This window comes from Glycine soja, chromosome 10 (assembly GCF_004193775.1).
Source record: "Glycine soja cultivar W05 chromosome 10, ASM419377v2, whole genome shotgun sequence".
NCBI lineage: Eukaryota > Viridiplantae > Streptophyta > Magnoliopsida > Fabales > Fabaceae > Glycine > Glycine soja.
In genome coordinates, this window is record NC_041011.1 from 45387695 (window position 1) to 45401215 (window position 13521).

At 32.4% G+C, this 13521-nt stretch overlaps 3 protein-coding genes across 4 annotated transcripts; all 3 read left to right on the forward strand.

Annotated features, from left to right (window-relative positions):
- Window positions 1–1202: 1202 nt before the first annotated feature.
- Window positions 1203–2691, forward strand: LOC114372169 (extensin-3-like). The gene is made up of 2 exons (XM_028329607.1): window positions 1203–1963; window positions 2415–2691. The coding sequence occupies exon 1, from the start codon at window positions 1249–1251 to the stop codon at window positions 1906–1908; it is 660 nt and encodes a 219-aa protein (XP_028185408.1). The 5' UTR covers window positions 1203–1248; the 3' UTR covers window positions 1909–1963; window positions 2415–2691.
- A 4423-nt stretch (window positions 2692–7114) lies between these two features.
- LOC114372168 (extensin-3-like) lies at window positions 7115–8674 on the forward strand. Of its 2 annotated transcripts, none has more exons than XM_028329605.1 (2): window positions 7115–8118; window positions 8305–8674. In XM_028329605.1, the coding sequence occupies exon 1, from the start codon at window positions 7163–7165 to the stop codon at window positions 8084–8086; it is 924 nt and encodes a 307-aa protein (XP_028185406.1). In that variant the 5' UTR covers window positions 7115–7162; the 3' UTR covers window positions 8087–8118; window positions 8305–8674. The 2 variants fall into 2 exon arrangements, with proteins under 2 accessions (XP_028185406.1, XP_028185405.1); XM_028329604.1 differs by having other exon boundaries at window positions 7116–8118; window positions 8325–8674.
- Window positions 8675–10194: 1520 nt separating this feature from the next.
- Window positions 10195–12977, forward strand: LOC114369184 (probable cysteine protease RD19D). The gene is made up of 4 exons (XM_028326374.1): window positions 10195–10790; window positions 11742–11861; window positions 12061–12304; window positions 12394–12977. Exons 1-4 carry the CDS (start codon window positions 10317–10319, stop codon window positions 12696–12698), a joined length of 1143 nt encoding a protein of 380 aa, XP_028182175.1. The 5' UTR covers window positions 10195–10316; the 3' UTR covers window positions 12699–12977.
- Window positions 12978–13521: the final 544 nt, after the last annotated feature.

The following is a 13521-nucleotide window of genomic DNA, read 5'->3' on the forward strand; positions in this document are numbered from 1 at the left end:
ATTTAATGGTTTTTAATTCATTTATAATTAATTAATAAGGAAAAAAATATCATTTAAAAAGTTATTTTCACTAAATTGTGATTATTTAATTAGAGAGACATGAGAAGAAGAAGAAAAAAGAATGTGACAAATTTAAATCATGTCTCCTTGTCATATATTTCGTTCTCGTATGCGTGCTGTTAATTTATTGATGTTGTATATGACAAGGATAGATTTCTTAGTGGTCTTACATTTTTAATTAATTGCATTGATTTGGATGTTTTAAATTCCTTTCTTGACAATTTTAGAATGGAGTGGCACTTGAGAGTCCGGAAAAGTTCATCCCGAAATATCTCGGATGGGTGCAAAAAGTCAGTTTTATTACATTCAAGATTCAACGAATGTGTATAGCAAGCAGTGACACTCACTATGACATCATTTTCCTAAACATTTTTTTAGTAAATAATAAAGTTTGTATGATTTAGATTTTGTTTTTCTATTATAGGTCTAAATAAAAAGGTGCCAATGAAAATTTACTCCTCGGTTGAAAACTAATTGGCCGACGACAAACTTGACTTGACTTTAAAATAAAACCACCTCTCAAAGTTATAAATTGAACCACTTAAAGAAAGAAAAAATAAAGGACTCGTTTGAACTTGATCTGGCTTCAGAACTGATATATAATTCACTTAATTTATTACAATAAAGTTTTGTATAATTGAATCTATCATTAATTATCTTGTGAATTCAAAATTACAGTTGTATAGTAAGAGTGAGTAAATTATATATATATAGTTTTCTTTTAATCAGCTCAATTCTAGAAACTTAGAATCATGCAAGCCACACAAATCAATGATAATTAAATATAATATATTATGCTCTTTTCTTGGAGGTAAAGAACATTAATTAAACAACGTGCTGTCATATTTCTAGCCCTAGATACTCCTATTTTCTTCTTAATTAATTAACATGCATGCAGCCTATCAAATCCAAATCCACGTTCCGAAAACGTCTAGGGACGCAACCGTTCCAAAACGCTTTGGGACGCATATTACTCCTAAAACCAATAACAAATAGTAATTCCAAGCAACATACATAGCCTTATACGATATGATCATGCATGCATGCATGCATCTCAAAGAAAAAGTAAACTTATCAAGATGGTTTGTTGATTAAAGCTAAATATTTGTATATATAGAAACGAACTATAAAATGGGGTTGCCTATAGATAGCATTCTTATAAGCATAACCAAAACCAACTTTAAAAAAATGGGGTCTCCAATGACCTCTGCTTCTCTCACTCTAGCATTGGCCATAATTTTTTTCAGTCTCCCATTTGAAATTTCAGCAAACAACTACCCCTCTCCTCCACCACCCAAGAAGCCTTATCACTATGATCCATCTCCACCACCTTACAAGAAGCCTAACAAATACCACTCTCCTCCTCCACCAGTTCACAACCCTAACCCGTTGTACCACTCTCCCCCTCCACCTCCAAAGAAGCCCTACAAGTACACATCCCCACCACCACCACCTAAGAAACCATACAAGTACACATCTCCACCACCACCACCTAAGAAACCATACAAGTACACATCTCCACCACCACCAGTACACAAGTACCCTCCCCCTTCCCCACACCACCCAATCTATCACTCACCACCACCACCACCACCTAAGAAGAAACCCTACAAGTACACATCTCCACCACCTCCAGTGCACAAGCACCCTGATCACCCAGTTTATCACTCTCCACCACCACCATCACATAAGAAACCATACAAATATACATCTCCTCCACCTCCCGCGCACAAAAAGTACCCTTCCCCTCACCCAGTCTACCACTCTCCTCCACAACCACCACCACCGCTCTCTAGGCCTTACCCACACAAGTCTCCTCCTCCTCCACCACATGCACTACTACTATAAATCACCTCCTCTACCTTTACCACTACTAGATAGTGCTTTGGTTTCACACCACATGGTAATCTTTCATAACCTACGTTAAAATTGAAAATTTAAGCATAACGTAACGTAGCACTTGATATATATGTTTTCACACCTTTTTTTTACCTCCCTTTTACATTTCCATCACATAATAATTTATCTTTTTTTTTTATTTCTCTGTCTCCGTTTCTCGGATCTACGTTCACCCTGTTACGGTGTGAAAACATATATTTCCATTAACATCATGGTAAAGTATTTATCTTCTAAATCTAATCCACTTTTGCATGTCACCGTTAAAATATCATGATTATTATTTGATTGTTACGTATATATTCTTGATTTGACAACAAAATTCATGTTATGAACATTCTTTAATCTCTACTGGAGTATAATATATTTTGTTAAGCTTTTCGTGTACAATTTTTATTTATTGGATTTCGTTTATGGTTCAGATATGGACTGACAGACCCATACACGTCTTTTTGTAGGATCTAAGCAGAAAGTTTGAAAACATAAAAAGCCATGAACGGAACGAAGCACTTCACAAATATAGAATAAGAGGAAACTTTTCATATATTTCATCAGTGTTTAACTAGTGTTTAAATTGTATTTTCTTTATTTATTTTTATTGTACGTGTTCTTATTGTGTTGAACAATTGTAAGGCACTTGTCCATCCAAGTACTTCCAGTTGCCTGCATGCAATGTAATTTTCAAAGTTGTGTCTGTTCGCATATCATGCTGACAAGGCAACATATTTAAAATAACAGATTCGCTAAATAGGAAGAATAACTATTCATCACACCTCTTGGGTGTTGACATTAAGAAAGAGATAAAAGAGAAAACACAAATAACTAATAAGATTGGTAATGTGATATAAAAAGAAAATAATGAATGTCAACTAGATGTTTAGACCCTTTAGATATCCATAAATGATAACTCTTAATATGAGTTCATTTGCACGGAAAAGTATTAATCACATGTGGCACATCTTAAGTTGAAAAAATAAATTCATAAAACACTGTGGATATAATTGATGAAAGGATTTGTAGAATCTAATTTCGTAATATTTAAAATTTCTCATAAAATAAAATATTCTCTCTTATTTGTTATTCCATAGTATTTTTGTTGTAATAATATATACCTAGGAACCATACATTCTTAAAATTTGGACTTACTGATATGCGCAAATAAAATTCACCATGGATAGAAAATGGGCCAAGTATTTTTAATAGGTACTTGTGAGTAATGGATACACAAGGAATACATATAGAAATTTCTGACAGTTTTTAATAGGTACATTTAATTAGGTATGGAGTATATCAATTTTTTCACAAAAGCTTCTAACAAATAATTTTTTACAGTTTTGAACCGCAAAAAATGAACCATTATAAAATATAATAAAATTAATTAATGTCAGGTTATCATTTAATGAAAGAAAAAGACTATTTTAGATTTATTTGCAAACTTAAAAGATTAAAACAAGACTTTTAAATTATAAATGACCAAATACAAAAAAGACAAAAAGATAATCAACTAAAATGATATTCTAACATTTTAGTTACGAGCATTATGAATGGGTTGATGAATGCACAGGGATGCATTTTTGCCAAATCAAAAATCACTCAGATGAATCCTAAAATATTATAAGTTTGGATAAAATATACCTTTTAGTCATTTATATTTAAAATTATATTTAGTTTCATTGTTTATGTTTTATAAGATTCAATTTAGTATTTTATATTTTTAAAATAAATTTTCATTCTAAAATAATAATAATTTTTAATTTTGGGATTCATTTTTGAATCCTATTGTAATTTTAATTTGAGAGGTAAAAGTTATCTTATTAAATTCAGATACATAAAAATTATAGAATTCAATCAATGTTAGAATAAAAAAAGTGATAAACATAACAAAAATCATGTAAACATTGAATTCAATGAGCAATAAAAAAATTAAAAAATCTAAAATTAAATTATTTTCTAGTTGATTATAAAATTCATTTTTTACATCATTTTTATCATACGTGATTGAATTTTTATTATTGGATCATTAGTTGAGTTTCATTAGAAAATAAAAAGATTCAAAATCCCATTTTAATACTAAAAATATCATTGTTTTAAAAGAATTATTTTAACTCATTTTAAAAATATAAAAGATTAAATTAAATATAAAATTAAACGTGTATTTTAGTCTGTATCTTTTTAAAAAAAGAAAATTGGTTCATAACCCTTGGTTAAAAGCGGTTAACCCAGAATAAATTACACCAAGAATCAAGGAGTCTTGCTAAAATAAGTGAATGACGATTCTAAAATATTTCTTGGATACTTTGTCAAGCTAGCTAGGTAGGTAGATCTCAAAGATGTTTTTATTTTTTAATAATTTACAAGAGTAAAAAAGTATAATAATTTCAAACATCCCTAAATTGCTATATATTTTAACTTTGTGGTTGAAATGGAAAACACGCCATATGGAATATCTGCCTTCAAGAAAAGGGTTTAAATATTTTTTTCCTTATAAAATAATGTTTTTATTTTAGTATTTAAATTTATTTATTTTTAAAATTTATTTATTTTCATTTAAATCTTTCTTGTTAGATAATAATGACAATTAATAATATAATAACAATATTGTTAGTTCATTAACTTATCACCTTATAAAAAAATTGATAAGAAAATTATGTGCATTTTTTATTTACTTAAAAAATTATAAATTATTATCTTGTTACAATCTTGATAGTGATAAATCAATGGACATGATTAACTTTACTGTTACCATATTATTTAATGAAAAAGAGATTAAAATAAATAAAAATTGATATTTTTTTGAAATGATTAAAATAATTTAAAAAAACTTTTAATTTTATAGGGACTCTTAAAAAATATTTATTAAATTTAATTTGATTTTTTTTTTCTGAATTTCGAGTCGCTTTGATACGTCCGTTGTGGAGATTTCATGCACTATTCTTCCGCGCTGTTCATTATTCTCTGGTTCCTTCATGAGAATGAGATCAAGTCACATCACAGGTCTGATCATCTTTTTTTTTTTTTCCTTTCAATTTCATGTCCCCAAGAAAAAGGGAATATAGAAAATAGATACAGTACCATCAGTCTTCGCCTACTCCAGTAAGCTATAGGTACATACAAATGCACAATGCATAATACACATCAGTTTTCGCCTACTCCAGTAAGCTATTGGTACATATAAATACATTTTTTTCCTACAATTGATAATGTGAAGAAATAAAAAAAAGACGCTAATCCCTCAATCAAATAGCTCAGATTTAAATAAATTTTATTTAGCCAATAAAAAAAATTAGGTGAGATCTCATTTAAATTTGTAGAATCTTATTGAAAGCCTTTATATTGATCTCTTTTCTTATAACATCCGGTGAGTGTCATAATATACAATAAGGTCAATATCGACATTCATTGAGCTGGCAACGAAAGTTCAGCTTCCATTTTTAAATGTTTTTTCGCTTTAGATTATTGTCTGGTGTATCATCTCCCAAGTTGATGCCTTCCCACTTCCCCTTTTATATGATGCACAGTTTTATTTTGTTGTACAATTTTTTTCGGTAAAGATGAGAGGTTAAATTAAAGTACATTACAAGCTTCACTAATAATTAAGTATTTACATTGACAGCATGATACATTATATGAATAAATAACTTTGTGTGCATTGCTTACAATAAAATGTATTACACTACCAATATAATTAATTAATTATAATTTTTTACATTAACAAAGTTATTTATTAATATAATGTATCATACTGTTAAATGTTACTCCCTATATTTTTTTTAGAAGAGTTACTCCCTAAATCTTAAAACAGAAACATCTATAAAAACTACTAAATAAATAGTTTAATAAATACTTAATCAATATCTGGGAGAGATGAACAATCGTTTTATGTGTCCCTATATCACGTTTTCCACTTTAGAGAGCCGTACAAGATTCTGGAATTAGATATCATTATATCAAGAGGGAAAAAAACTAAAATGATATTTTGCTTTTTATATATAAAATATTTTAAAAAATTATCAATATTTTTATAAATTTTGTTATTTTGTTTCTCAAGTGACACTCAATTCATTCATCTCATTATTTAATTTTTACAAACTTTTAGATTTTAATATAAATTCTTCTTAGATTTTAAAATTTTCATTTTGATTCTTATTATTTAAATAATATTAAACTTGTTTTTCAATTTATATTAATCTCGTCATATTTAATTAAAAAATTAACGTTAGGAATTAAAATAATAATAATAATAATAATAATATAATAAATAAAAAAGGTCAAAATAAGAAATCCATATTAATTTATAAAATTAAAAAATCATTTAAGAAAAATATATAGGAATAAAATATTTGGCGAAGACAAATACCCAAAATCATGCATGTAGCAGAGTGATGTTTCAATTAATAAATCGCGAAGACACAAATAAATAAATAAATAATATTTTATATAAAAAAATCATTTAAGAAAAAAAAAGTCTATAGGAATAAATAATTTTGCGAAGACTAATACCCAAAATCATGCATTGCATGTTTAGCAGAGTGATGTTTCAATGTTAGAAACAATAAAATAATTAAATCAGATTCTTGTCTTTTCTTCCACCTCCGCAAAGAAAAATAAAGTTGGTGTCAGCATTTCTGTCTAGCTACAGTCTGGACTAGCTAGCTTGCAGCGGCAGGGTTTTTTTTTTTTACTTTTTTTTTACGTGTACACATTGTAATACAAGATTTATGACTACAATTAATTCAAACGCTTATTTCAAGTTTTAACCATATTTAACTATTAACTTTTATCGGACCTAGCTTCGACACGAATCATCAGTTCCAACAACTTATTTAACACCAACTAGAGAGATAATATATGGATGAGAAAAAATATAAATATGATATGATAAAAATAATGAATATTAATAAAGTCTATAAAAAATATGGGGTGTACAAATATGATAATGCATTCCAAATCTGTGTTCCAGAGAAAAGGGTTTCGTGTCTCATTGTTCAATAAAAAGTCAATACCTAGCCAATAATTCAAAGATAGTACTACTAGTAGTACATAATATCGTGTTTCCAAGAAGGTGAGTATCGAAGTGAAAAGTAATTAACTAAACTTATTACTTTCCCAGTTGTTGATTGGAGTTAAATGGTTAAGAAGCAACTATAAAAGGAGGTGCACTAGCTCTGTTAAGAGCATAACCAAAACCAAATATTCTTGGGGGAGAATGGGGTCACTAATGGCCTCTGCTTCTATCACTCTTGCTTTTGCCATAATCCTTTTCAGCCTCCCATCTGAAATCTCAGCAAACAACTACATCTACTCCTCTCCTCCACCTCCCAAGAAGCCTTACCACTACCCATCTCCACCTCCACCAGTTCCTTCACCACCTCCACCTAAGGCTCCTTACCACTACCCATCTCCGCCACCACCACCAAAGAAGCCCTACAAATACCCATCACCACCACCCCCAGTGAAGCAACCCTACCCTCACCCCCACCCCCACCCCCACCCTCACCCTCACCCTCACCCCTACCCTCACCCTCACCCAGTTTACCACTCTCCTCCACCACCCCCTCCTAAGAAGCCCTACAAGTACCCATCTCCCCCACCACCTGTCCACAAACCCTACCCACACCCACACCCAGTCTACCACTCCCCACCACCACCACCAAAGAAGCCCTACAAATACCCCTCACCCCCACCTCCAGTGAAGAAACCCTACCCACACCCACACCCAGTCTACCACTCTCCACCACCCCCACCTAAGAAGCCCTACAAGTACCCATCTCCTCCACCTCCAGTGAAGAAACCCTACCCACACCCACACCCAGTCTACCACTCTCCACCACCCCCACCTAAGAAGCCCTACAAGTACCCATCTCCTCCTCCTCCAGTGAAGAAACCCTACCCTCACCCACACCCAGTGTACCACTCCCCACCACCAACACCTAAGAAGCCCTACAAATACCCATCACCTCCGCCACCAGTTCACACCTACCCTCCCCATGTTCCCACCCCAGTCTACCACTCTCCTCCACCACCACCATACAAGAAGCCTTATAAGTACAAGTCTCCTCCTCCCCCAGTCCACTCTCCACCTCCACCACACTACTACTACAAATCACCCCCTCCACCCTACCACTACTAGAATATAGCCCTTTCATATCACACCCCCACATGGTAATTAATTTATCTTTCATACACATATTAGTATTTCATTGTTGATTAATATCTTACATTTTTTTAACCAAGATTCATCTTATGAAACATTCTTATACTATTTAAAATATTTTTGTCAGTTCATCATTTCATGTGAAATCTATTTGTTAGTGTTTTTTATTGATGGGATCGGACCTGGACTGACAGATTATATACGTGTTTGCTAGGATGTATACAGAAAGTGTGAAAATGAAAGCCATGGAGGGGGAAGGTGCAGTTGCAGTTTGCAAATCCACAAAGAAGTATAAATGTTTGATTATTGTTATTGTTTAGAGGACTCTGTCTAGTTAAAATAGTTATTGTGCTTTTGTTTTATCAGACAGTTGTAAGGCACTGTGTTCTACATGTGTTTGCAGTTGTCTGCATGCATTGTTATTTTCAAAGTCCGCTTTATCAAGCTGACAAGTCAAATAAATTATTCCCTCTCTCCTAGTAGTGGGGGAATAGATTTGTTCCTGTATCTGATCGAGGTTTTTATAATCGTCATAATATAATAACAATTTACGTTCATTTGTTATTTGGTAGTAGTATTGATTAATTAGTTAATTTTTAAGCATACTATTTAGTATACATAAATAGGGACATTATAATTTGGGGGAGCGTGGATGTCTTGGACAGTAAGTTCGATTGCTATATCTTTTGCCAATTTCCATCAAATAAATCATTTTTTACTCTTAAAAAAGAGTGAGCTTTGTGTTGTAGTATAACCATTAACTAAATAATTCATTTTCGGGTTCCGAAAGCATATTTTAAGAGAAATCACGAAGTCAGGAATAAACATAAATAATAGTACATAATAGATGTAAACATTTTGGTGAATAAGTAATAGGTGAGAATTTTTTATTTTCTAAAGTATCCCGTGATTTCTTTACGTAAAAGAAAATCTTCATTATTGGAATTGCTATCCCGGATTCGCGGTTGAGGAATGTTATAATTATAATAATAATTCTATGAAATAAAATTATTAAAGTTGTGGTTAATAATAAAGAATGTATTTAAAAATGTGTTGTTCAAGTTTTTCATTAGATACCCTGTTTAACCTCTTGGTGTGGATGTTTTAAAACGTTGATGTACACAGATTTAATATTTCACACAATCAAACCAACAAAAAAAGTTATTGAAGTCTGTTAATTCGAAATTAGAGAATTCATTTGCAAATATTCATCATGGTGTTCAGTCAAGTTAGGCGGCGGTTCAAATGTATTAGAATTTCATGTCTAGGTTAGTCTTGCTGTCAAGATTTTGTACCATGGGTAATTAACCTCTACTACCTCAATAAACTTAGACTATTTTAGGAAAAAAAGAAAATCACCCATGCCTTTCCATCCAATAGCATTCTTATCCTGTCACCATCAACTAGATTGATCTCTACATTTGAAAAAAATTAGAACTTTTCACTCACTCCAATCACTTTACAGAGCCAGCATATGTTCACTAAACTCAATTGTCATTGTCAAATTCCGTATTCAGACATGTATATTGAACTCGTATAAGATAACATAACTTTTCAGACTCTGCATTAAAATAATTCAAGTTTTTTTAAAGAAAAATGTTTATCAACAATCATATATTTATTTATTTAGGTGTGATTATATGATTTATGGTGTGATAAAACAAAAATAAAAAATATTGGTAAAAACCGGATGTGTTTAAAACAATCAGTACTTTGTTTGTAAGATTCATTTAGTTTAAATATTTTATAAACATTCATTTAGTTTGAAAACCGGATGTGTTTTATATATATAGCGTATAGCAAAAGGATAAAGTCTCATATAACTTAATTTTACATATTTTAAATATAAATATAATAAATAATTAAAATTCCCAATAAATAACAACCTTATGTTTATTTTCATATTTTAACTTTAAAAAAGAAATTAACATTATATAGTCTTTCATCCGTACCCAACCCACGTGTCTCGTTGCATGTTGAGCTTCAGTATTACATGCTGCCACCTTACCATGCACGTGGAACTACAGTCAAACCCCGCTGCTACACCGCCATTTGTAGTATCCTACCGCACCTACAGAAGGGTAGAATGGTCATTACAGATTGTAACATACACGAAAGAAAACAGTGTTAAAAGCGAGGAAGAAGAAGAGTGAAACTGTGGAAGCAGTTGCAGACCGAGCTAGCTAGCTAGCAAGCAAGCACAGAGATGGAGGCAAAGCGAGGCCATGCCCTCATGTGCTTGGCACGTGTTTCACTCTTCCTCTGCGCTCTAACCCTATCCGCTGCTCACGGAAGCACCACGGTTCAAGACATCGCGAGAAAGTTGAAACTCGGGGACAACGAGCTTCTGCGCACGGAGAAGAAGTTCAAGGTTTTCATGGAGAATTACGGGAGGAGCTACTCCACAGAGGAGGAGTATTTGCGCCGTTTGGGGATTTTCGCCCAGAACATGGTCAGAGCGGCGGAGCATCAGGCGCTGGACCCCACCGCCGTCCACGGCGTCACGCAGTTCTCCGATCTCACCGAGGACGAGTTTGAGAAGCTCTACACTGGCGTCAATGGCGGCTTCCCGTCATCGAATAATGCCGCCGGCGGTATTGCGCCGCCGTTGGAGGTGGACGGGCTGCCGGAGAATTTTGATTGGAGAGAGAAAGGAGCTGTCACCGAAGTTAAGTTACAGGTGTGTACGAGTTAAGACTTTAGTCTTATTTCTATGAAAATTCATGTTGTTATGATTTTTAAGGTATTACTATTATGGTTGGTCCAAGAATAAGGCCGTCCAAATTATTTGCATTAGGCTCCCAAAAGAAATTTATTTAATTTTTGGTTTGATTATTGAGGTGTATTTTTTCATTGAAGAAGTTGAAATCCTGTCAGAAGAAAATTCACTTTTGTTTTTCTAAGGTCTCTAATTTTTTGTAAGATACCTTAAGTTACCCAAAAATATGTTGAGTCAGGTATGAACTTAGTTATCGCAAAAGATCGTGAACTTATTATACATAGGTAGTTATCTTAACAGATCCTTAATGTCATACATGTCTACTTGTGATAAGAGTTGCATAAGTAATTTCGTTCTTAAGTTTTAATCCCACTTTATAATTTCTTGTTTATTTTAGTGTTTTTATTTAATCAAGTTCAGATGTTTATATATTTTGTATTTTTCTTTTATCAAAATTGAAATTTCTGACTTAACACCAACTTTTATCATGTGTGTGAATCTTTTGAGTTTTGACTAAAATACAAGTAAAAGCACTTAAAAAATTACACCTTAAATTTTGTCCTTTTGATCAATCGGTCTCTAAAGCATTTATACTTATTGGCGTCAGTTAAGGCAATATCAATTTTTCTTTTTCTAAAAGAAAAAAAAAAATGTTCTCGGTAATACTTGTCTCGTTCCTGATAAATAAATAGAAGAGTGCGAGATAGGTAGAAGGAACAGAGTGAAAAGAATCCAAAAGGAAGGTATATGAAAAAAATTAGAAGAGTCATAAAAAGAAATGAAAAAAACAAAGCTTAACTATTTTCCTTAGCTAATTAATGACAAGAAGATTAAATATATTTATCTGTCTTATGAATATTTCATATTTAAAAAAAGGATTCGGATGTTTTGTGCATAATAATTTGGATACAGGGTAGATGTGGATCATGCTGGGCTTTCAGCACCACAGGATCTATAGAAGGAGCCAATTTTCTTGCCACCGGAAAGCTCGTCAGTCTTAGTGAACAACAGCTCCTTGACTGTGACAACAAGGTATGTTTCTGTTAAATGCATAGAAAATATATATATATATATATATATATATATATATATATATATAAATTTCACAAACTCTATGCATCCCGATTCATTTCTGAACAAAGATTTTTCTTTACAAAAATCAATTTTGCTATTTCTATTCTTTTTAATAATTTTGTCCCTGATTTCTTCTTGTTCTATTTCTTTTTCAAAGTGTGACATAACAGAAAAGACTTCATGTGACAATGGGTGTAATGGAGGTCTTATGACAAATGCCTACAATTATTTGCTCGAGTCTGGTGGGTTGGAGGAGGAGTCTTCATATCCCTACACTGGGGAGAGAGGTGAATGCAAGTTTGATCCAGAGAAAATAGCAGTTAAGATCACAAATTTCACCAATATCCCTGCTGATGAGAACCAAATTGCCGCATATTTAGTAAAAAATGGTCCACTTGCTAGTAAGTCCCCCCTTTCCCTAATTAATAATGAATGTCTCAATGTATTTTTTTAGTTTAAATCAACATTATTCATGAACTTTAATGTGCAGTGGGCGTGAATGCAATTTTCATGCAAACATACATTGGTGGTGTCTCATGCCCTCTCATATGTAGCAAGAAAAGGCTGAACCATGGTGTGTTACTTGTGGGATATGGTGCAAAAGGCTTCTCAATTCTTAGGCTTGGCAACAAACCATACTGGATCATCAAGAATTCGTGGGGGGAGAAATGGGGAGAAGATGGCTATTACAAGCTCTGCAGAGGGCATGGCATGTGTGGAATAAACACTATGGTTTCTGCTGCAATGGTGCCTCAACCACAAACAACACCTACAAAGAATTATGCTTCTTATTAGCTATGCACTTAAGGAAATCTAAATAAATATTTTTCATTCTAGGTGATGTATCATGTATGTACCAAAATATTTTGGTACGTAAGTCTTTTAAAAAGTTTGCATCTCCTCTTTGGTTTTCCTTAGTTCTGAAAGTTATCTCCTAAGAAGACAATCATATGTACTGTACGTAGTGTGAAGATATAGTATTGTATGCTGCAGAATATGATTGTCTAATAAGGTGGACTAGCTGTAATAAAAGATATTTCCAGGTTGAAAACAGAGCAAATCATGTTAAAGAGCTATAACATTTTCTGCAGGTTAGAAAAGAATTTTGGTAACTGATGGAGTTGATGAGAAAAGTGTAATTTTAAGATGGTGTTCAAAATTTTATGGAGGATTAACAACGATGGCAAAAGATGGACCTCCAATCCACATACCAATAATGCCAATATAGTTTTGCTAAAATAGTCCCTTGTCTTTTCTCGCTTCCTTGCAATTTATGAGCGATCAAATATAACTAATAACAATTTTTTATTCACGCATATCTATTCTAATTATATTTTCTAATTCACCAAAATATTACGTCTAGAAGATTCTTAAACCAAATAATCATTTCTATACGGTTAAATTTGTTTCATTTTTTTTTGTAGTGGATTATTGAGGAGATTATTAGCAGTACTATAAGACATGCATTGTGTTAAATTTTGCACGCTTAGATGGTGTAATAGATTGGGGCTTGTGTCGTTAGACACATGGGTGTTGCTAGAGCACCAGTCATTCTTTGTGCACCCAACAATAAAATTTCATTCTGAAAATATTCTTATTGTTTTCTTCTTTCCTTTAA

Excerpts from the sequence above, each read along its gene's own strand:
- LOC114369184 (XM_028326374.1), top strand. The coding sequence starts at position 10,317 with ATGGAGGCAAAGCGAGGCCATGCCCTCATGTGCTTGGCACGTGTTTCA. Across the intron at positions 10,791-11,741 it reads TCACCGAAGTTAAGTTACAG|GGTAGATGTGGATCATGCTG; the intron begins GTGTGTACGAGT and ends ATTTGGATACAG. Across the intron at positions 11,862-12,060 it reads TCCTTGACTGTGACAACAAG|TGTGACATAACAGAAAAGAC; the intron begins GTATGTTTCTGT and ends TCTTTTTCAAAG.
- LOC114372168 (XM_028329605.1), top strand. The coding sequence starts at position 7,163 with ATGGGGTCACTAATGGCCTCTGCTTCTATCACTCTTGCTTTTGCCATA.
- LOC114372169 (XM_028329607.1), top strand. The coding sequence starts at position 1,249 with ATGGGGTCTCCAATGACCTCTGCTTCTCTCACTCTAGCATTGGCCATA.